Below are 25,632 nucleotides of genomic sequence, written 5' to 3' on the forward strand. Positions count from 1 at the left end.
AATTCATTCACCACTTCCCATCGGCAACCATCTCCATATCACGTGCAACAGTTACTTGGGAAGACAAATGCCATAACTCTGAAAATCCCGCCCCCTTCCTCCTTCTTTCCCCAGCTTTACATGCTGAGCATGATGTCATATGGTATGGAATATCCCTTTGGCCATCTGGGGTCAGTTGTCCCCTCCCATTTTCTTGTGCACCCCCAGCCTTCTCACTGGTGGGTGATGTGAGAAGCAGAAAAGGCCTTGACTCTGTGTAAGAACTGCTCACCAATAATGAAAACGTCCCTGTATTATCAACTCTGTTTTCAGCACATGGCCAAAACATACCCTATACCTGGTACTATGAAGAAAATTAACTCTATCCCAAGCAAAGCCGGCACAGACACTTTTTGATCAAGACTATACATATTCCCCCCAAAAAATTATCTTTATTACAGGAAATAAAATTTAATAGGTACTGACTTCTGTGTCACTGAATAAATAACAAACATTGAGTTATTAAGCTTTTCATCATTTTCAGGGAAAAATTAAGATTTCTTTGTACTGTACATACTGCAGCTAACTACTCAATGTATTCCTGAAAAGATGTTTCCTCTTAAGAAAAATAGTAGTTTCCTTTCCTAAAAGAAATCCTCATAGTTAGGTTTCTAGTCTCAGCTGTCCAGTAACCATAAGAGAACTAGCAAAGCCAAACTGTTCAGAATGTCATGAAAATGAAAATAATTCATCAAAAGATGGATAGGATAAATCAGTCCCTCTATGACAGATTTTTTTTTCTACAAATTAAAAAAAAAAAAGGCCTGATTCCACCATTTTCCAGTTTGTTTATTCATATAAATAATAACCTTGATTATTTTGGATGTAATTACCTCACAATAAAAGCCTCCCTTTCTGGATGTATGATTGCTTTTCTCAGCTAACAACAACAGAGCACTAGTATCATGTGGAACATTAAGTTCAAGAGGATTTCTTCTTTTTTTGTGCCTTAAAATTTTTTTGTCAAATTGTTGAAAATGAGATGCAGAAAGCAAGCTGTGAGGGCCTTGTGTCCTTTTTTTTCTCTTAACAACAGTCCTAAAAGAGCTAATATTATTCTTGTTTGTATTTTGCTTAATGACAATAAGACTTCAAGTGTCAGCTGGAAATTGTTATTTTCTCTCTTAGGAACAGGAAAAGCCCATTCTACATAATATATTTTAATAAAAATATTATCTACATATTCTGAGTGTAAATATAGATGGATGTTTATAATCTAGTGGGCATAGAACACAGAAAACAACAAAATTATGTATTCTGATGTCATTTTAGTGTAGGATACTTATAATGAACATGAAAACCTGTTTCATGAAGTCAAGATGAACTCTGATCTTCTAACGCACTGTTCGGTATCTTGACTACAGAAAGATGAAAAATCTTATCTCAAGAGACCATGCAGAAATTGTCTGCAACATTTAAAAAAAATAAAATTTATATAGAGCTCAGTACCTTTGCTCTTTAAGCAAGAGGAATTCTACAGTGTGATAATAGGATTGGAACTCTGACATTTCAACACAGAGTACTTAAAAGAATTTTTTTTTTTTTCTATTAAAACAAATGACCTGGAACATTCAGAAAAGAGAATAGTCTTTTTTAATCAATTTTACTGGAAAATATTCTGCTTTGTGATCTTGGTAGAATGTATTCTTTAAGATTTCAGTTGCCATATTGCCATTTGTGGTTATCATGGGCTATTCAGTAACTTCAGTACAGGTTTTGATACAGAGGTGAGATGTACTGCACTCCATTCTGTGTGATGGGGAGGCTAAAATCAACACCTTTGGGACCACCTTTTAATCCATGCGTGTGATATGAAAATGTCATAGAAGTTCTGGCATCCAAGCTCTGAGAGCAAACCATAAGAACCAGTAATGCTTGAATATTGAATTCCTCATACTTGACACAATCTGCTCTGGAATTCTTCATATATGACAGAGTCCACTGTAATGTAAAGGTTGTATTTATATATTTTCTTGGAGGGTGGTTACTACCTTCTCACTACTACTCAATTTTTTGAAACATATGGTGCAAGCACTGCCTGATTGTAAAAGTAAATACTTCTGCATTACTTAGAACTTTTCCAGCTTGGGTTCTTAGAAAACATAACACAAAAATCAGACTGTGGGGTTTCATAGATAGGTGGATCTGAGTCCAGGTAATAGAGGCATCCAACAGATGCAACAGTTTGTGTAGCAGCTTCCACAAAAGCAGGCCAGAAACTCTGCTGAGGGCAGTATATGTGGGCTTTGTAATGGTGGCTCCAGGGAATATGGCCCTGGAGAAAAGAGGGACCCAGGAGAGCTGACAGATATTTCAAGGATCACCTCCCTTACGCTCAAAAAACTTCCATCTTGATGTGCAGGAGATCAAGCAAAGGCAGTAGGAGGCCTGTGTGGCTAGATTGAGAGGTCCTCATTGAAGTCAAACTAAAAAGGGAAGCATGGACAGGTGACCCAGTAGAAATACAAAGACAGTGTCTGAGCTTATAGGGATCAGGTTAGGAAAGCCAAAGCTCATTTTGAGTTGAATCTGATGAGTGACAACTCATTTCCCAGTTTCCCACTCACTGTTTCCCAGTGAGGGAAGAAAGGCTTTCTCAGGTCACTCAACAGCAAAAGGAAGACTAAGGAAACTGGGATCTCTGCAGACTGGGGCAGGAGACCTGGTGAGAAAGACAACAAAAAAGGCTCAGGTACTCAATGCCTTCTTTGTCTCAGTCTTTAAAACTGGCTTCAGGAGTCCCAGGTCCCTGAAACCAGAGGAGGAAGTCTGAAACACGGAAGATGTACCCTCAGTGGGTGAGGATCAAGTGAAGGAACTTTTAAGCAAGCTGGACATGTACGAGTCTGTGGAACCAGAAAACATACACCCACGAGTGCTGAGGGAGCTGTCTGATGTCATTGTGAGGCCACTCTCAATTATCTTTGAAAGGTCATGGTGACCAGAAGAGGTTCCTGAGGACTGGAAGAAAGCAAATGCCACTTGTATCTTCAAAAAGGTCAAGAAGGGTCTGGAAAGATACAGGTCAGTCAACTTCACCATGATCCCTGAGAAGGTGATGGAGCAAATAATACTGGAAGAGATTCAGTCCATATTAAGGATAAGAGGTTGACTAGGAATAGTCAAGATTAATTTATGAAAGAAAAATCATTCCTTACAATCCTGACTAGATGAATTGCCAGGGTCAAAGATCTGTAATCAGCAGTACGAAGTCCAGATGGAAGTCACGAGTGATATTTACCAGGGGCCACTGTGCTCATCATCTTCATTAATGACTGTCATGGTTTAACCCCAGCTGGCAACTAAGCACTACAAAGCCACTTACTCACTCCCTTCCCAGTGGATGGGGGAGAGAATCAGAAAAGTAAAAGTGAGAAAACTCATGGGTTGAGATAAAGACAGTTTAATAGGTAAAGCAAAAGTCGTGCACACAAGCAGAGCAAAACAACGAATTAATTCATTACTTCCCATTAGCAGGCAAGTGTTCAGCAACCTCCAGGAAAGCAGGGCTCCATCACATGTAATGATTACTTGGGAAGACAAAACACTGTAACTGCAAATGTCCCTCCCTTCTTCTTCCCCCAGCTCTATATGCTGAGAATGATGTCATATGAGGTTCAACAGGGCTAAATGACAGGTCCTGCACTTTGGTCACAACAACCCCATACAACTCTACAGGCTTGGAAAGTGGCTGGAAAGCTGCGCAGCAGAAAAGAACCTGTGGGTGCTGGTTGACAGCTGGCTGAACATGAGCCAGCAGTGTGCCCAGGGGGCCAAGGAGGCCAACAGCATCCTGGCCTGTATCAGCACTAGTGTGGCCAGCAGGAGCAGGGCAGGGATCATGCCCCTGTGCTCGGCACTGGTGAGGCCGCACCTCGAATCCTGTGTTCAGTTTTGGGCCCCTCACTGCAAGAAGGACGTTGAGGTGCTGGAGCGTCGAATACAGTGTTCAGTTTTGGGCCTCTCACTTCAAGGAAGACATTGAGTTGCTGTAGCATGTCCAAAGAAAGGCAATGAAGCTGGTGAAGGGCTAGAACACAAGTCTTATAAGGAGCAGCAGAAGGAACTGGAGTTGTTTAGCCTGGAGAAAAGGACACTCAAGGAAGACCTTATGAGCCTTATTACCTACAGCTACCTGAAAAGGAGGTTGTAGTGAGGTGGGTGTCAGTTTCTTCTTGCAAGTAGCAAGTGATAGGATGAGAGGAAATGGCCTCAAGTTGCGCCAGGGGAGGTTTAGATTGGATTTTAGGAAAAGTTTCTTCACTGAAAGGGTTGTCAAGCATTGGAACAGGCTGCCCAGGGAAGTGGTTGATTCACCTCCCCAGGGAAGCGATTGATTTACCATCTCTGGAGGTATTTAATAGACATGTAGGTGTGGTGCTTAGGGTCATGATTTAGTGGGGAACTTGGCAGTGTTAGGTTAACCGTTGGACTTGATTATCTTAAAGGTCTTTTCCAACCTAAATGATTCTATGATTCTATGCTTCTCTGATTCTATCTAGTATGAAATATCCATTTGGTCAGTTGGGGTCAGCTGTCCCAGCTATGTCCTCTCCCCACTTTTTGTGCACCCCCAGCCTACTCACTGGTGGTGTGGTGTGAGAAGCAGAAAAAGCCTTGACTCTGTGTAAGTACTGGTCACCAATAACGAAAACATCCCTGTATTATCAACTCTGTTTTCAGCACATATCCAAAACATACCCTATACTCAGTACTATGAAGAAAATTAACTGTATCCCAGCCAAAACCAGCACAATTACCTAGATGATGGGACAAAGTGCACTCTCAGCAAATTAGCAGATTACAAAAACAATGAGGAGTGGTTGATGGTTATGCTGCCATCAGAGACTTAAGCAGACTGGAAAATGAGCCAATAATGAGGTACAACAATCGCAAATGCCATGTCCTGCAACTGGAGAGGAATAAACCCATGCACCAGTACAGGCTGGCAGATGATTGGTGGGAAAACAGTCTGCAGAAAAGTTCCTGCTGGTCCTGGTGGCCAAGAAGTTAGACAAGAGGCACTAATGCGTGCTTGCAGCAAAGGAGGCCAACAATACCCTGCGTTTCATTAGGAAAAGTGTTGCCAACAGGATGAGCCAGATGATTTTTCCTGCTACTCAGCCCTGGTGAGACACACCTGCAGTACTGCATCCAGTTTTGGGCTCTCCATTGGATAAGAGACATTTACTTACTGGAGTGACTCCAGCAAAGGGCCACAAAGGTAATTAAGGGACTGGAGTATCTCACAGATGAGGACAATATGAGAGAGCTAGGACTGTTAGCGTGGATTAGAGAAGGCTCAGGGGGATCTTATCAATGTTCATAAATACCTGATGGGATGGAGTACAGAAATTTGATCCATGGTGTCCTCAGTGATATTGGGTGAAATACAGACTGATATGCACGAAATACCAACTAAATGTAAGAAAAGCCTTTTTTTCCTGTGAGGATGGTACGCTGTCATGGATTTCCCAGAAAGGCTATGGAGTCTCTATCCTAGGAGTTATTTAAAAGCCATCTGGACACTGTTCTAGGCAATTGGCTCTATGTGACCCTGCTTTTAGCAGTGCAGTTGGTTAGACATTCTCCAGAGGTGCCTGCCAACCTCAGCCACTCTGTGACAATCTAATGTAAGTGATTCTGAGAGTCTGAAACTACAATGGGAACAGAATTACAGCCCACTGAACACCTTGTTTCTCACGTTTCGATCAGTTTTCTTTTAAGCCTGATGCAAGATCAGATGACAGTAATGTACAGAATGTTGCCAAATCACTTTTTTGTCAATTTTAACACTGTATTTAAATAAATTCAGCCACTGCTTGTTGAAGACAATTGATTAACACATTTTATAAGTCCTCAGTGGATGTAACTCATGTTTATCAGCCATTTTGAAATAACCATTCCATTTCTAAGTATGTTGTTGAATCTACAGTCAGTTGCTGATGATGCAATGAATCAATTTGTTTTCTTAAATGAATGTCATCAGTAATATCAGGACTTCCATTTCTGCATTGCCTTATTTCACTGTTATTCTTTTATTTAAGCAGTTTTATACTTAGATTAAAAAAGCTCATCTCATTTAGTAGTTTTTAAAATGCATTTATTTATAATTTACATTTTGGTATAGTTACTATAAAGTATTAAACACAAACTAAAAAAATGTCTCACTAAATATGTGAAGCTGACTTTGTAAAATTTGAGGGGATTGTTGGTCTCATTTCATCATTTTAAATCAAAACTGATTCATCAATTTAAACAAAGGTTAGATGTTGATTTTTTTCAGTACTACATTTTCATTCTCCCAGAATGAATTTTGGATCTTGTCAAGTAATATATCATTATCCAAAAAATGTGAAAAACCCCTTAGTTGATATGTATGAGAGAAAGATGATAGAAGGGAGGTGAAATAAAAGGAGTGGAGAGGATGATGTTGGTAACAGAACAGGCAGAGATATTTACCAACAAAATAGAGCTTGCTTTCAGCAGCCTTTAGTGGTCTTTGAATTTGCAGTACACTTCTTCTTTTTAAGACTAATTGGTATCATTTTGGTATTCCCATATGATATTTGTATTGAAAAGTAAGCTGAAAGTGGTTGATAGTAAACAAGCTGCTGCTGCATATAGAAAAAAGGAAAATCCATCTAGTTAGTCCAATCTTTCAAAACATAACTGCCTAATCTGGAGATGTTTTACTTTCTTAACCAAAAAGATGAGCATGTTAAGGGATTACAGTCAATATTTCTCCTACTTCCTAACACCATCGTGCCAGGCAAGAGAATTAATGTCTCTTTCTGGGCATTCTTCCTTTTAGGAGAAATCATCAGCAAAACAGAATCAACATCATCATCTTCACTTTCAGAATGAATGAATGCCAAAGAGACTGTTGTGTCCTCTAAGAAAATATACAGTCTTCTGAGTAAATAGTAGTTGAAGAAATTAATGATACTTCATAGCATGTCTTACAAAAAATACAAATTTTTATATTTTCTAAGTCTAACCTTCCATGTCTCCACTTTTCAACATTTGTTTAAGGTTTTCATACTATTTTTAATAACTGTAAAACAAAACAAAGCTATATAGTATGAGTACCTAGAAAAATAAGAGAGAAAACACCCAGCATTTTTATAAAAACTGATTGATAGGAATTTGTCTGCTTGTACTTGCCTTGGGTTTTTGCTTTTGGCAAAACTCCTTTTGACTGCCTTTTCTGTTACACAGACATAGATGTCTCAAATATGTATTAAGTGATTTTTTTTTCCTTCTAAAACTATATCTACATCATAGTGTATTGTTATTAACAAATATTTAATATCATTTTAATAGTGAAGAGGGAATGAAAGCTTTTTATTGGCATTGCAGCACAGAAGTAACAGACTATTGATTTGATTTGATTAAAATCATCAAGTTATTTCATTAAATTACCTGTGGTTGAAGCCATGGATTTTATACATGCTTAATAAAGCAAATTATTGGTTGTTTAAAGTAATGAAGGCATATTAGGGAAGAAAAACTTCTCTTGAACACTCAACTCTACTTTCTTAAGTTCTAATTATACCTGTATATACCTATCCTGTTAATAACCAAAATCTGTATATATATTCAGCAAAATCTGCAACAGCTTTGCAGTAGCAATGACCTGAGAAGGCAATATTTTGAGAATGATTAGTTACAGTTTTCATGATCAAAAGGAATTATTCACAAAAAAGCATCTAAAAAAAATTGGAAAATTTATTGAAAACATGACTTTAGCTGCTCCCAGAATGTTGAAAAATACAATCAAAAGTACTTGATTTACCAGTATTGCAAGGTGCATACTCATTAATTTATTTATTTGACTCACATAAAGATGCTTGGGATTAAATTAGAATTTTTTTCTTCGGAAGCATTAGAGCTGCCACTGTGAGTCACTAAGTTTTCCTATATTAGTAATCAAGTTCATTACCTGGACAGTGAGATATTTAGGTTCCAAAGATTGACCAAGTCAGGAAATTATTACACTGAAAATGTGATATCCACCCTTTCAGGGGAGCCATGAAGCTCTGGGATAGATCTCCTTAGATCTTTCTGCAGGCACTATTCTTAGTATATGACATATTAATACAAAATGGAGGAGAGGAAAAGTAAGAGGAAGAATAAGGTGCTGATAATTGTGATAACTGAGTGCCAGCTCTCACTCCTTGAATGTGTTCCCACTGGAGTGGGAAGGAGAGTGCATGAATGAAGAGTAGAAGAGAAATGGTGGAGTTATTGTTAAGCAACAAGAAAGAAAAAAAAATATTATGCAATTATATTAACTATAGATGCCTAGCTGTTTTTCCCACAGACATGGCTGTTCCACAAAGCATCTCACTCTCTATGTCATGATATATTAAATTATGTGCTAAATCTTACATTTCTGTAGTTTCAACCTGTCATCAATGATAGACCTGCAATTGTCAGTTTGACAGGTTTGTCTAGCCCAGCCTTCAGAGCTGTTTATTTGGGAAGAGAAGAGAAGGGAGATTCCATCCACAACAAATACTCAGAGAGACAGAGTCTATACCAAAGCTGAAGAGACTGTGATATCCATGCCCAAATTTAGCAAATTTATATAGACTCATAGATTTTATGGCCTGAAGCTACTGCTGTGATCATGTAGACCGACTTTCTGTAAGAGGAACACAGAATTTCTCCCAATCATTTCTGCCTTGAGGACATGCCATTTGAAGGAGTCTGAGCATGTCTATCTAAAAATGTATCAGTGTAGATATACAAACTTCAAGCAACACTGAAACTAGCACGTTCCTAAATTCATAATTCCAATAAACCCTTGGTTAAAAAGATCATCATCGGTTAAAAAATGGGCTATTATTCTTAGGCTTAATTTAATAGGTTACTAATTCCAGTCATTGGATCTTTTTAGTCCTCCTACAGTTAGACTCTTAGCCACACAATCTTTATGCAAGTACTTATACACTATGATCAGCTTAACTCTTGGAAAAGATATGTTGATAAGCCCTAGATCTCTTATGGAATTTCCAGCAGGTTTTCCAGATTTTTAATAGTTCTTTTGTAATTCTTTCTGAAGATCCTATTTACGATGCTAACATTTACAACATCTGCATCCATTAGTTTTCATGGGTGTACCATTAGAGGAACTCATCACCAGCCACTACCATGACTACAGGTTTCTCTATCTCTTCCACTTTGCATTTATGCTTCTCAGATATCTACAAATATCAAAGCAAAATTAAAAAAATAAAAGGAGACAAAAACTTAAATTATACATAATATTACTTTCATGAATGCAGCACCTTATTTGGTTTTTTTTCTTATTTACTTATTAGAGAACTGGACTTTGAACATTAATATTTTGAATATACATAGTCCAAAATCATTATTTTCCTTCACATATATAGTCATAACTACACAAAAACAGAAAGAAATTCAATACTGCAGAATGTATTTGTCCAGTATTTTAAAATATAGTGGGCCAGAACTGGACCAGCTCTTAAGAAGTAAATGTAAGGTTGTCAATGCTTTTGTTATTCCATAAAGAAGAGACATTAAACTTGTAAAACCATAGCAAGCTAGTACGGGTGATAATCAGCAGGATGGAAGATTATTTTTGTACAGAATTCCTTCTGTCTTTGTCATGTATGGAAAGAATAATTTTCCTATTGCTTTGCCTGTAGATTTTCCTATTATAGAAAGAATGCAAACTGGATAACTCAAACAGGCAATCTTGTACTGAATCCCTTAAAGTTCTCCAAGCAAAATAAACTTCCGTATTTCTTCATTGGTGTAGCTGTAACCATATTCACACCTTTTGGCAGATGAACATGACATGAATCTCATACCAAACTAACATTTTTATTTTGTCAGTTTTCTAACTACAACATTTCCCTGTGTCAATGTAAGATTAATTTATATGGAAATGGAATTGGACATAATGGTAACAAAGGATGTAGAAGTTATTCAGCAAGGTTAGACAAGTTCAGAGTACACTCTGATGAACTTTAAAAGCCAGTTGAATTCACAACACAACAGCAGGTGGTAAATGCAATGTAAAAGACATTGGGGAAAAAATCTGATGGAATTGTGTATCTCACAGGTGTCGTGGTTTAGCCCCAGCCGGCAACTAAGCACCACGCAGCCGCTCGCTCACTCCCCCTCCCGCAGTGGGACGGGGAAGAGAATTGGGAACAAAACTCGTGGGTTGAGATAAACACGGTTTAATAGGACAGAAAGAAAGAAGGAAACAACGATGATAATACCAACAAAGGAATGTACAAGAACAAGTGATGCCCAATACAGCAATTGCTCACCACCCCGTGATCGACAGCCCGTCCCCGAGCAGCGATTTCCGCCCCCCGGCCAACTCCAGTTTATGTACTGGGCATGACGTCATATGGTAGGGAATATCTCTTTGGCCAGTCTGGGTCAGCTGTTCCGGCTGTGTCCCCTCCCAGCTCCCTGTGCACCCCCAGCCTGCTCGCTGGCAGGCCAGCACAAGAAGCTGGACTGTCCTTGACTGCTCAGCAACAACCCAAAACATCAACACATTATCAACAGTTTCTCATCCCAAATCCAAAACACAGTCTCGCACTAGCTTCTGTGAAGACAACCAGCTCTATCCTGGCTGAAACCAGGACAACAGGGTTCTACATTCATTGTATAAATCCATTATAGAAGAGTCAGTGAAGGCTATTTTCTGCATAAAGACCAGTTAAAAAGCATGACAGGAAATGCAGAGAGAAAATCCATTACATTAATGCAATGAACTTATCAGTTTTTACTGGCATTAAAAAAAAAAAAGCTTAAAGATCCATTAAAATGAAAGAAGAACCATATTTTGGTGAAGAGGAAAGCAAATTTTCTACAAAAAGTTACTTAATGTTTTATCCAAACAAGAATTTGATTTTCTATTCAACTTTGTAATAAGTGAAGAGTATATACATGAAAAGTTAGAGAGTACAGTGTTATTATAAGAAAATCTAGAAAATGCTTTTTTGACAATGTAAAACTGTTTGTTCAGGATTTAAGAGTGTTTATAACTACTAGATATTAGGGTAAAAAACCCAAACAAACAATCCCAAAACCAAAAAATATCACAACTACAACATATTATCTCCTGATTTTCTATGCAAACACTGACACATCTTCCCAAATGTTTGCTACTGGTTGCATTCTGAGATAAGATATTGAGCTATATGGATTATGAGTTCAATTTAATACTCACTTTATTATTCTGGAAAAATTATAGCTGAAACATGTGATTGAATAAAAAGCATTTATAAACAAGACTTCATACCAGAATAATTTGGAGAATGAGTTCGCAGAAGGTTCTACAGAAAAAGACAAGGCTCAGACTTTATAAGAGGAAAATTTCAGTAAGGTCTAGTAGGGGTTTTTAATTCTTTTCTTAAGTTTTAAAAAAAAAAAAACCACAGCACCCAAAGTGCAGGAACACTTTCTGTGAACACTGAGATGAGACTTGTTCCCACTCATTGATAATATGGTTTTAAAGTCAAATTAAGCTTTGAACAAATAACTTTTCTGAAATAGAATAAAACACAGTTTTACACAGAAAATGAAACTTTAAATTGTTTTAAATGAAAGACAGACTTTTCTGAAAGAAAAAAATAAACCTGTTCTCTGAAACTTTTATGATCTATTGTGTTCTGACTTTCTGATGAGTTCAAATCATGTGAAATGGAGTGGAAAAAAAAGACATCAATTTAGGAATAGGATTGGATTTAGCCTGAGATTTTTCAGAATGATGCTCATTTGGGATCATGGATTCATAGAATGAAATTACTGAGCTCACTGTATTGTAACAAATGGTGCTTAGCTATAACTTACGTTCCAGAACCTTCTAAGCTTAGCTGAACATACTGTGAGATAGAGGATCCATCAGTTCCTTTGAATGCGTGATTAAAAACAATCATAGTAAAAATGTATTTCTTATTTAAATATTTGATACCTCAAGTTCCATGTTTTATCTTTTGTTTTACTTTTCTTCACTAGCTAAAAGAATCCTTATATATCCAACATTATTTTCCTGTGAAGGTACCCACTCTTTTGTTTGGTTTTTTTTTAGAATGTAAATTAATGAATCAGTGTAAGTTTCTCACAGTAAGTTACTTATTTGAGCCTTTGAAAATATTTTTTGATTCTGTGCCAGCCCACCAAGCTTCCTGGTAGTGAAGAATTGTGTATTTTCTTCTACATAACTGACAAAAATACTGAAAACATCAGACTTCTATCCCTTCCCTCTGGAACCCTGGTTGAAGCAATTCCATTCAGTGAAATCCCCCTTAAATTGACAATAATTTGAGACCTATCAGATATCCAGTCTATAATTAATTTATTATGTGCTTTACTGATATTCTAAAGAGCTAATTCATGATCAGAATATTATGAGATACAATATACAGAAATCTAAGACTGTTACATCATCCACAGGTTATTCTATGAAGCAATCTTCTCAAGGAATAAAATTAGGTTTCTTTGACAAGACGTATTTTTCATAAAGCCATGTGGAATGGCATTAATTTTATTCCTGTTTGTTAATCCTAATTAATCAAATCTCAATTTTGTGTTTCCATTTTCACTTTGAGTATGCAAGTTTGTTTGTTAGCTGTGTTTTGGAAAACTTCTTTTTTTTACTATTGATAGAGAAAGAATACTTTTATCTTCTCTCACTCTCTCCTCCATTTTAGGAGTTACAGTGCTTGAAGGGCCTATTTATGCAGTGGGAGGACATGATGGTTGGAGTTATTTGAATACAGTTGAGAGGTGGGACCCTCAAAGTCAGCAGTGGACATTTGTGGCAAGTATGTCAATTGCCAGAAGCACTGTTGGAGTAGCAGCATTAAATGGCAAGTGAGTAGGGTATTCTTAAACGGTTGAAACACATTTCTTATAGGGATGAATAACTGTGACACACAGTAGTAAATAACTTTTAGCACATTGTAATAGAGAGTGTCCTTTAAAATAAATGTAGAAGCAGTTGTGCATACCCTCATATCTCATGGCTCTTACATTTATTTGAAATTTATATATTTTTTCTATATTATTTTTGTTTAATATTTACATCAAATGCTTAAGAATAGAGATGTGAAATTTCAGTGTATATGGTATAAACCAGTTCAGGACAAACTGTCAGCTGATTCATCTGACTTTTATATGCTGTATATGTCAGTTCTAGTTAACCAAGTTTATCCATCTAATATAGTCATGTACGCAGTGATATGATTTCTTGTATATGCATTTTGTACCTTGCTTCAGCCAAACATTAACCTATGAAACCTTATTTCTCTGAAGGCAACTATATTCACACAGCAAGTAAACAGAAATTTGATTCTCATTGAAACAGTCAGACTACAATAATTCTAATTGTGTTCAGATTCTAAGTTTCTCTTTTATAACTTTCACTTTTTATAATTTTAATGTGGTACTTATTAAAATTCATTTTCTAGTAATGTGTTATTATGTATTACTTGTTGCTTCTTTTTTTTTAAGTATTTGCTTTTAGCTATTGCTAAAAAGAATATGGTATGAACTGTAATAATTTAGAGGTGGGGGAAGAATCCATCACACCTAACTTCAGATATTTTTGTATAGACATCCCCAACTGAGACAATTGTACTAGGCTGACCTTATGGTCAATGGAAGAAATATGTACTTTAAGGATATAATTTGTCTTACTTATTTTAGACATTTATGTTAGGACAGCATGAATTGTGTTCTCCAAGTGCCCATTCTGTCTCAGATTCTGACTTCTGTGTTTTTGATATTTAAGAGGAGAAGATGAATTCCACTGTAGACAACTGAACATAAATAAAGGGCAGTCAGTAAAGAAACCCTTGGGAATAGTGGGAGCAATGGAGTAAGGCAAATTTCTGGAATATTATTTTCCTCATACTTTATTCCTACTGAACAAGAAAGAAGGATGAGAAACAGATGCAGATGTGGGATGGAATGAGAGAGTAAATGTTGAAGACATTAAAAAATAGTTAATAATAATTAGTATTATATATATAGGGAAAAAAATAACATATCAAGGCTATTTGGTTTCATTGTAGACTATGTTATTGTATAATTCAACAACACACTAAATTTTGCCCAACCCATTTCTTCCAGTTGCAAATCATTCAATTTTGATTAGACAGTTGGAAAAACTCTCAAAAATCCTTTATACGACATTGTGCTTATCACACCTAAGGTACAGGGTTGAGCTAAGTAGGCCAAATTGATTTCTGGGATTGTCAGACTCTTTCCATTGACTATAAAAGTCACTGAATATAAAAGTCAAATAATGAGCTTAATTTAACCCTGAAAAAACTATGTTACAAGACCTAGGAGATTATGTACCTTTCTGTAGCAGCAGGAGGCCTGACAGAGTACCCATAATCCCATCATTATGACAATATGCAGATTTCTTTTTTTTAATTGAATCTCAAATTAATTAAACTACAGGCTTTAGAAATGTTAACTAATTTTATAAGTTTGTGATATTACAGTTGTGTCCTATTTGCAGAGTAACTCTGGATTAAATAGGCTTTATTGGATACATTCATTATTAATATTAGATTATTTAATTAATGGTATCAGATATTCAGATGATCTACTTCTCATCTATGACATTAGGAGTTTGTTTTATGTTGTGAAATCATCTGCAAACCACTGAAGCTTAATTGTAATTTCTTTCTCTTACTAAGTCACAGTGGCATTGAAATGTTCCAGAGTAGATCAAATGGACAAAGCTGCTTTAATAACCCTGTTACTTTAAAAGAATCTGGTTTCAATAGTGTATGAGCCATGCTGCAAACTAGCAGAGACAAGATCTAGACAAATAACCCTGCAAATATAGATCTCAAATTAAGAAGAGCTGCATATGATTATGTATATATATATTCCATGTGTGTTTCTTTTGCACAGCTGAGAATGTATTTAATGCTTCTCAGTTACTAAATGCTCAACTGAATTTTGCATGACATATAGAACACTTTTAAATTAAAAGATATGTTATCTGTGTCTCGGAAAGGTGGAGTGGACACCACTAAAAACTGAAAAGCAGTGGTCTCACTGAAGCAAATAGCAAATATACTACCAATTTCTACTTTTTTTAATCCGAATAACCATCTTTAAAAAATATCCCATATGCCAAGAACTGAAACTTAAAAACATATGTAAGGACCAAAACTTTCAACTCTCTGGTGCTATTCTTACCACACTGCTGTTCCACACAACTGACATGTGCTGCATTCCTCTTCTGAGCTTTTTACTTTGAAATAGGCAAACTGTTACGGATTTACTTTTTAAAAAAAGAGATCGTAATGATATTAGAAATGGATGTCTCAATAAGAAACAAGATGTTGGCTTTAACATTCAACAAAGGAGATAATACTTTAGTTATGGAAGTTCTGAGGCATCTTTTCATGGTTATTCTTTATATTTCTTTTCTTCTGGACTGAATTAAGTAAATATATAAAATGCAGCAGGGTTAGACTATCTTTAAAATGAGAGACTTAGAAACTATTCTATGTGTGTATCTCCAACACTGCTTTGGACAATTTACGTAAAAGGGGTACTGTATGCCAAATACCCCAAATGTGAGCTTATTAAATACTTGAAAAAATACAATCCCTTTTTTTTTTTTTTTTTTTTAATGCTGGAAACTATTCCATTTGTGATCTTCCATACCTCTGTGGTCTGCTTCATTGGTTTTCCAGTTAAAGCCCTTTTAAGCAGAAAAAATGATAAATTTTACCATAAATTTGGATGAAAACTGTGTTTTCTATAAGCTTATGGTGGAAATAAAAATTAAAAACTTTTAGATTCTGATCTCCTTAGGCTCTGAGATGATTAATTTGTAAGTAACTTATTAGTTCTTAATATATTGAGCCTTTTTATACTGACTTATATTTTTGAAGCTCACTTGTATAGTCTTTGCAAGTAAATTATCAATTTTTTTGCTGCTCAAACAAATGGAAAGCAATACTATTTGAATTTGGCAAAACAGGGCAAACAAAACTGAATGTTATTTCATTGAAATATGTTTTTAAATTTAAACTGAGAGTGCTGTATTATACAAAAATCTTTCCTAAAACCTGAAAAGGATTATGTCAACATGTGCATTATAATCCAGTCTGGAAAAACTTTATATTATTGGAACCATAGAACCCTACTGAATTTGCTAGAAATTCAGAAAATGAAATAACTGAATAATTTTTGTTGTTGTTGTTGTTTTTAAACTTAGTCTTCTTGACAGGGTTCTTTTATATAATCAGGTTACATTATCATATTTTGAGGTCCGAGTACTGTTTCACCCATGAGGGCTTAATGGAACATTTTCCTCTCTAAGCATGAATGCTTATTACACTCAGATTTCCCACAGTAACAAGATACAGTAGATACTGTCCTTCAGTCAGGAACGCAAACAATAGTCCTTTCCTTAAGTGGCTTCCTAAACATGAGGCAACTAATAAAAGGGGTAGTTTTTTTTCTAGATAAAAGAAAGACACATAACAGATCTATTCTACCAGAATTTCAATAAAGCAGTTTATCTGGTGTCACACAGGAAATAATCAGTGAAGATGGAAAAAAAAGATGAATAGTATGGCGATTTTAAGAAGAAAAGTACTGTATGTGACAACTAGGTCATCATAAAGTTACTGCTGGAATTCTTTAAAGATCAGCCTTTGGATAAAGGAGTGTAACAGCAGGAGCATGATAGTTTAAATTATCAGATCATTCAAAGTGACATCAAAGGGAACATTATCATATGGGACATGATGGACCATTCTACAGAACTATTTGGATGACTCTAAGAAGCAACACAAATAGGATATTTAGTAGTATATAACGTGAATGGATAAGTCGTGTTTGAAGAAAGTTAATGTTAGAAAGTTGAAGAAGAGGGGAAAAAAAACTCTGTACCTTGTTAGTACAGAAAAACCAGTAGAAGGAATCTATGAAAAAAGGAAATGCAACTGAAGAGTACATAAAGTTTTCTTCATTGTGGAAATATTTATGCTATTTGGACTGCTGTGTTCAATTCTGGTCATGTATATGAAGAAAGTTTAACTGAAAGTGCAAAGCTTGAATATCGGGTACCATGACTATCAAGAATGCCTATCATACCAAAGAATAGCAACAGAAGTATTACAGTTGGCAAAGGAACAGATAGATACGAATAGATAAAATTCAGATGGGAAAGTAGAGGTAGAATAACAATGATAGGGAGACAACAAGAGGGTATACACAAAACTCTTACTGGGTTTGAATTGCATGTTTATCAGTTCATAGAAAGGGTAATATTATCTTTTTTCACACGACACCAAAGTTTGAAATCCAATAATTTTCCTTTGTCAGTAACATTTTGTTTTCCCAAATCAACAACTGGTGCTCCGTAGTAGTAACTATCTTTGTTGAGGCTTTGGAGATTCCATCTCTTTCATCCTCATATTGTTCTTATAGTTAAAGAGTAACGGAAATGTCAAGGGTGTTGGCCTTACTATTTACTTTTTTTAACTTGATGCCTTTATCAATTTTAACATACTTTGGTATCTACTGTAGCATTTGCCATGACAGTAGACTTTCATGGGATGAAACATGGACAGTGCTTCCTCCTGATCCAGAAACAGCATCGTCTTTTCTGCCTTGTTATTGTTAGCAACCCTGTTGCATAGACTGGAAGAGAAAGAGAGCATGAATTCATTTATGTCAGCAACAGGTGTGGGTGTTAAAACATTAAATGTGAAATGGAAATTTACACTTAAAAAAAATCAGGAAAAAGTGGTGCTTCTTATATGCAGATAACGGGGGAGGTCAGAAGTTGGAATGATTTATTGGAATTGTTCTTTGGGCGCTGACATAAGAGACTTGTAACTAGTATGCAATATATACTATATAAGACTAGCATTCTACAGTTTACAGGAAATAATGCTGAAGCCATAGTACTCTTCTACAGCATGAGTTAGAAGCACCAAGGTACCAAAAGAATGAAAAAAAATCTTATCTTTTCCAGAAACTTTTTTAAAATTGCCACTTATTTTTTCAAGATAACGATCTTAAGTTCTTAATTTTTAAAATTCAGAAGAAAAAAATCTAGTTGACAGTTTCAATCCAATAAATACCAATCTTCTCAGTAACTTAAAATGTAGTTGCCTCCAAGACTACAGTAGCTATATATTAGCTTTCTAGTAAAAGATCTCTAATATATGAAGCATGCATTTCCTAAGAACACTGAACATTTAAATTTTTTTCATGTAATTTGATTTCAGAACAAATTTTATTCTAATGGGAAAACTGTAAGTAAAAATGAAATTAATTTTACACACTTTCCTCTGGAATATATACCTAAAAAAGACTCTGTGTATCATACATATTTATATTATTCCAAGTAATTGTATGACATAACCATACCTGAAAATTTTCTTGATTTTTCTATTATATGGCCATAAAAATTACATTACCAAAACATACTCCTGAATTTTTACCTGTATGTTGGAAATTATCAACATTCTTTTTATGCACCTATAGCTTTCATGGCAAAAAGACTGGCCCTTTATTTTTGTTCTCTTTAACAGATATCAGAAAATCTGGAAAGAAAAAAATTCTCAGCTGTTAATATGATCTGCAGCTTTACTTTAAATGGTAGAACATCACAGCAATGCATTGAGTTAAGCACCAAAAGTCATGACTTTGGCACACACTAAGAAGCAGTTCATCTACACTGTAACATCTTGTGGAACCAAAGAGAAGGGAGTTCTGCCCAGTATTGATTGCCACATCCTCAAAGATGTGCTTTAGTGAACTTGATATTTCCACCTGCTGCTGCTGTTTATATCAAGGATCACACGCTATTATTGATCTGATAGATGACGAAAAGCAAGGAATTGGCTAATCCTAACTTGTAAAAATATAACTATTTTAAGTGCCCTTTCAAATAATCTTTTACTTTTCTTTCATTTGAGAAAATAAAGTTTTATAAATATTTGTTTTCTCTGAAGAAAAGAAAAAGAGCAATGAGAAATTCTGCAACAGAATATTATTCCACACCAATATCTATCTGACTTATATCTGATTCTTTCAACAAAGAAACTGCAAAGTATTTCTTATTATTGTCATAGATATTAGTAATTCTATTACAATCGCTTTTACAGTCTCTGCCTGTGTTTAGGCACCGTACACTGAGGAAAAAGGAAAGGGGATCCTGTGAACTGGGAATTACTTATGCATTACTGTGGTGGGTGAGCCTTGGCTAGCAGTCAAATGCCCACCCAGCTGCTCACCCACTCTCCTTCATTAGACAGGGGGAGAAAATAGGCTGAGAAAGCTCATGGGCTGAGAGAGAGACAGCAAGATCACTTACCAATTGCTGTCATAGGCAAAACAGACTCAACTTGGGGAAATTAATGTAATTTATTGCTAATAAAAATAGACTCTGGGCAGTGAGAAACAAAGACCAATTTTAAAACACCACCTTTCTTCCCTCTTTTCCCAGGTTCAGCTTATGTCTGTCATTCCCAATTCCTCTAACCCCAGTCCTGAGTGGTGCAGGGGAATGGGGAATGGGGGTTGTGATCAAATCCATAATTGCTCCTTCCTCCTGACACATTTTCCTTGCTTCATCGTGGGCTCTCCATAGCCTGCAGTCCTTCAGAAAATATCCTGCTGCTCCAGCATGGTGTCCTCCAGAGGCCACAGTGCATATATCTGCTTTGGTGCCATGGAGCACCTCTTCCTCCTTCTCTGATTTTGGTGTTCCTTCTGCTGTATCTCACTCTCTTTTTTCCCTCTTCACTCTGTGTGGGACTTTTTGCCCTTTCTTAAATGTGTTTTCCCTGAGGTACTACCATCTCGGCTGCGGGGCTCAGCCGTGCCCTGCTGTGGGTCGGTTGGAGCCGGCTGGAACCGGCTGTGTCTGGCATGGGGCAGCCCTGGCCTCTCCTCACAGAGGCCGCCCCTACAGCCCCCCTGCCAGCACCTGAGCAGTTACTGACAGTACAATTGCAATATTTATTTTTCCACACTTAATCGTGAAATAATCGCCACATACTGGACATTTTTGTGTTGAGTTAGGAGATCAGGTTTCTTATCAAATGTTGTCTAAATAGAGTTTGGAAAAGAAAGCATTATTAGAAACCAGTAAGGAAGCCATATAAATTAGGCAAAGGTGAAAGATGAAGAATGGGGATGGGCTTCAAGTACCCAAGCAGCAGGTCTATCTTGGGGCAAATGACCAGCTCTGTCCTTCTTTTTAAAGCAGTTTTGAGAAAAGTTAAGTTGAACATTTTAAAAATATTTGAGCTTTCAGGAGGTTGGTGCAAAAGCTCTAATTGTGGATCTTGTTTCATAAGTTTGGTGCCAAAGGCAGTAACTAAATGCTCAAACACTCTTGAGGACGTGCATCACAATTTATAATCTCAAGGAAGATGTCAACATCACGACTGGTGATTTTATAAAACAGGAAAATTAAATACAAATACTAAGGGCAAGATACTTACACTGACCCAGAGATGTTTTCTTCTATAGGAACAAGACTCTAAACATAGATTCTCTTAATGCAGTCCAACCTCTTTCACACTGGAATTATTTGGAAAGCCTCATCTTTCTGCATTAATTCTGTTTCCTTCCTTTTTCCCATTTATCTTATTCACTGATATTTGAGTGTATTTCTTTTTCATATTTTTATTGAAAGACAGTACAACATAGAAGTATATTTTGTGGTTGTGTCCTTTATGAAATTATTTATTATCAATTGGAATGTCAGATTTTTTCTATTGCTTTAATGTAGCAGATAGAATTTATAATGGCTTTCCACATTCTATTAATTCTACTTAAGTATTCATAGAAATAGAGCATACCAATTTTTTTTTTTAATACATATGTATTTACATATTTACCATTTTGTCCCTTCACACCCATCCAAATTAATTTGTTACATTTTCAATTCAATTTGTTAGGTGGAGAGACGTTAATAACATCTCGCTTTATTTAAAAAAAAAAAGTTTTGTGTTTATTTATATTCAGTTACATTCATTCAGTTTCTCCAGTTTTGCAATAGTTGGATTCGTTTAGTAATGGATTTCTGTAAATTGGATTATCGTCTTAGCAGTATGTTTCCAGCTATTCTCTTTTTCATTTTGAATGGGAAACAGAGAGCTGGACAATACAGATGTTGGTATATGTGCAGGGGAATGTTTTGTTTTCAGGTCATTTAATGAGACAAAGCTGGAATGAAACCTGTGTTATTTAGATCAATATTGTGCCTGTGGTAAATAGCAGTTTCTTTAGTTTAATATGTCCCTTATGACTGTTATGCATTATTGCAAAGTGAACATCAGGAAATTTAGCTTGCTGAATCTTCATCTTCAAGAAAATATCAAGATTCAAACCAAATCACTGTGTACAAGAAGGGTTCTCAGAATTGTCTTGCAGTTAGTCCCTCACAGGAATATATCCATTTTGTACTGACCTTGGAGAGGCATAGGTTAATAATTCCACAAAGTCGTTAATAGTAGTTCAGTGTTTGGCACAAGAGAATTAGCAATGTATTACATTCATATAACCACCTACAAAACTTGACTGCATGGCTGATTACAACCTCCTCCAGGAGTTCTGCTTCTTTGCCTTCCATGCATCATATAATAAACTATCTGTGGCATTTTGTCTTAGCAGAATTGTTAAAGCTCATTACTAATTCAGTGTCCTGGGCTGATCTTTTGGACTTTTGCACACAAAGTCGTATTTTTACATGAGGGTCCCATGCAGCTCAGTGAATGTGCAATTCAAGTCGATATGATTTAACTTGGTATTTTACAACCATCCTGTAAAAAAGGAGTCTCTGCACAGGCTTACTTCTTTTTACACGTCTAGGCTATCCTTAAAAAAGGCTAGAACAGATACAAGTTAGGTAAATATATGTGACTCTTAGAAAAGGACAATGAAAAATTATGAAATTTTACAGTAAAACCAGTATTTTTCCTACAGTCCAAGGAAGGCGTATATGCAGCTAGGATGTATAGCTCTTTAGAACCCAAGTTATTGTTAGGAAACGGCAGATGTTAAATACATTGCTGCATTGCAGGGTGGGAACTTGATGAGTCTCCTTTCTCTTGATAGACTATGGTCAGGCTCCTAGATGCTTAGGCCACGTTTCTATTTTACATGTCTACTGCGCATCTACATCTTTTTATGTGTACGCCCCACCATGCACTTCTCTTCATGCATCCACACAAACAAGATTTTTGGACTAGCTGACTGTTGATTGGTATACAGCTAGCATGACTGTCATTTGCTGTAAGGTCTGCCATTCAGTTTTTGTAATAAGAAACATTTTGTCTTTACTACATAGTTCTTTTTTTCTGTAAATTTTGTAATGAACAACAAATTCTACATAGATAATGAACATAACATAGTATGGTATGCATTAATTTGGGCATGTAAGGGTACTTGGGACAAAGCAGACATAGTGAGTTAACTTACTCAGTCCCAATACCTGACAGGAAAAGGCAATCGGGTAGCTCCACCTAACTTAAGCTTTTAAATATAACATATGTACAAATCTAGACAGCGGAAGGCTATGTGGATAATGCCTAGAAAGATTCATAGCCAATTATTTAATTGTGCAGCTTCCACAATTAAACACAGACTTTTAAAAAGCATTCAGCAATCACTGTCTTATCTCTCATCGTCAAAACTGCAAAAGATATTAGTATCCCACATTCCGGATTATTCTGAAGGTCTGGCTTTTAATTTTTACCTTTAGCAGGAGATGAAGTATGAGAATTCCAGTCTGTCTCAAAGAGTTCTCAGTGCCTATATGCTGGGACCTGAATGAAACCTTTGCTCAGTACAGTCAGAGAAGTCTAGCGATACTCCTCTGACCAAATGCAAGCATTTACTTGACTTACATACACGCCCGTATAAACACATGTATTTGTGTGTGTATATACATGTGTATACACGTTTTCTTATTTCTACATACGTTTGAATTTGGAAGGATATTTAAATATCTAAATCTTACTGAAATTAAAGAAAGCTAAATATCTAATTTGATACTCAACTAAATATCTTTATGGACAACAACCCTTGCAGCAGCTATCACATATCTACTACTGTCAGCAGAACAGAATACCATGCTGTCTCCACTGTTAACTGATATTTCTATTTTTCTAATTTGAAACTGGATTAACTCCTTAATAACTACTATTGGGGTAAAATGAAATGTCTTTTGACTCAGTAGACCAACTTCAGCTGAATCTTTCATTATTGCTTGGATTCATTGAATTGAGAAGGATTTGTTCATTGTGAAGGTCATAGACTAAATGATCTAAGACTTTTTTCAAGTCATCCGTATAATTGCAATGCACCGATAATTTTTATACTTCAGTAAAAACTAGGGAACTGGCTCAATATTATTAAATAAATGAAGTATTAATATGCTGTAACTGTGATTTTTAAAGCTGAAGTAACACTTCAAAATTTCATGCCAAGCTAACAAGGTAAGAAAGTATGACTGAAAGAATTATATTTCCCATCAGAGCTTTTTTTTCTCATGTTTTTTTTTTGCTTGAGGGTTTCTTTGCTCTTGTGTCTTATTGATGATTCAGTTATTTTTTTATTAATCCATTTGAACTAAGAAAAATACTATACTCAACATACATAATTACAGTCATAAAAAGAGAGAAAATATATTCCTTACTGCATGTTTTCTGCACACAATATTCTCACTGACTACAAATGAATGCTTTTAAATCAGTATGTTAAGAATGACATGGATATTTTGCTTGATACTGAAATACAGCAGTATTTTTCCTTGTAAAAAAAAAATCATGCTTTCACACATCTGTTTCCATAACAGATCTTACATTATATACCCAACTAGAGAGTAAAATAAAATTTGACTTAGGGTAATATTAATTACTTATTAGGTGTTTTATAAATGTAACCAATTTTATAAAACCCTTTTGCAATGGGAAGAATGAGAAACATATTTCAAAGACTAACTCACAAGTTATCAGCCTTAGAATTTTTTCATATAAGCTTTTTAAATCTTGTCTCTGTTCTTACTATATTTTACCCTGAATATACTTTGACTTATAAATAAATTTATATTTTAATTTAAATCCTGTAGAAGTTGTTTCAGGTTCTTTTATGACAGTTTTGACACTGCTGGTGTTTTATAAATGTGCTGTTTATTAACTGCTGCTTTTGATCAAACTCTTTTCACATAAAGGCAATTATTTTACCTCCTGCTATAGGGAATAAGGGACATGTGTTGAAAATATTCTTCCTTAACCGTAGAAACTACAAAAAAGTGTAGATATTCTAAAATATTTTATTTCAAAATCATGCAGTAAATGAATACTGGGACAGAACAAAATGGAACAACTGTATTGTCTAAAATTATTAAACTGACAAAGATGATGAATATTGTAAACACATTAGCTCAGTTTAGCACAAAGTAATTTTGTGAATTCAATAACAATTTCTTATTTAATGACAGATTCACTGTTTTTTTTTTTAATAAATAAGAGAGCAGATAAAGGTCCTTAAGCTCATGCTGTAGTAAATTATTAATTTACAAAGATTATTTTGCCTTAATTATTTTATAGCCTGATACAGTCAAGAAAATTTCCAACTGGTGGAATCTGCATTCAATCACTGGTCTTGCAGAGATAATGTAACCCATATAACTTTGATTAGAATTACATTTACTTGAAGCAGGTTCTTTCTATTAGGAAACTATGCTTTCTAGTGTAGGCAGTAGAATTTTGCCATGCAAACACCATGCAAAAGGTGTTTTTCCTCTCAATATTTTCTATCAGTGGTTACTATTCCTTTAAGTGCAGACACTTACTCTATGGCTTTTTTTTCTTCCCTTTTTTTTGGGTCAAACTGTATGTATTTTTAATTTACTCCACTAATGCATCACTGCACCAAATACATGAAATACCATTCCAAATTTACACACAGAAATGAGATTTCATTAATGCTTTCCATTCAGAAAATCATAATTTTTTTCTTTTTGCCAGTGAAGTACTGTTCATTGGCATAACCAAGGCAGCATGAATAGAAATCTTTCCTCTCCTACAGTCTGATTTCTAGATCAGGTATGGACTGATTGAGCAATACAGAAGTCCAGCACTGATGAAAATTATTACTTTCCTCTCACTTCGACTGGGCATATATCCTTTGTGCCAGAGTAATTCTCTGTTGCTCTTGCAGACACACTGAAAGGGCAGAAAAAGGTATAAAGGGGCCTAGGCAAGACTGGATATGGTCTTTGATAGTCACAGTGAAAGAATTTTGAAAGGCAAAACCTTGTTAAGAAAGGCAACAAAGGCATGATTCAACTGTTTTCACAAGCCATACTACCTCACATCAAAGGCAGTCTGTTTTTTTAAGGTTAGCTTGTCAAACTGAATTTAAAAATGGCTTTTCTGATTAGTTATCAAAGGTTTGTAATGATAACACTGAGATAAATGCTTTTGATCCAGCCGGTCACAATTTCTTTTAATGTATCCTACTTTGAAAGCTCTACTGCATTTTCTAGCCATTTTATACATATATATACACACACAAATGTTTAGG

The 25,632-nt window shown here is 35.6% G+C and overlaps 1 protein-coding gene across 1 annotated transcript in view; it reads left to right on the forward strand.

Annotated features, from left to right (window-relative positions):
• LOC104619803 (kelch-like protein 1) overlaps positions 1-25,632 on the forward strand; it is a gene marked incomplete at its 5' end in the record, with an annotated part of 76,232 nt that overhangs the window by 40,954 nt on the left and 9,646 nt on the right. The window contains one exon of the mRNA XM_010285815.1: positions 12,747-12,909. Within this exon, the coding sequence (XP_010284117.1) occupies positions 12,747-12,909 (163 nt within the window). The remainder of the gene's footprint in view (positions 1-12,746; positions 12,910-25,632) is intronic.

This window comes from Phaethon lepturus, unplaced genomic scaffold, assembly GCF_000687285.1.
Source record: "Phaethon lepturus isolate BGI_N335 unplaced genomic scaffold, ASM68728v1 scaffold4934, whole genome shotgun sequence".
In the NCBI taxonomy this organism is placed as follows: domain Eukaryota; kingdom Metazoa; phylum Chordata; class Aves; order Phaethontiformes; family Phaethontidae; genus Phaethon; species Phaethon lepturus.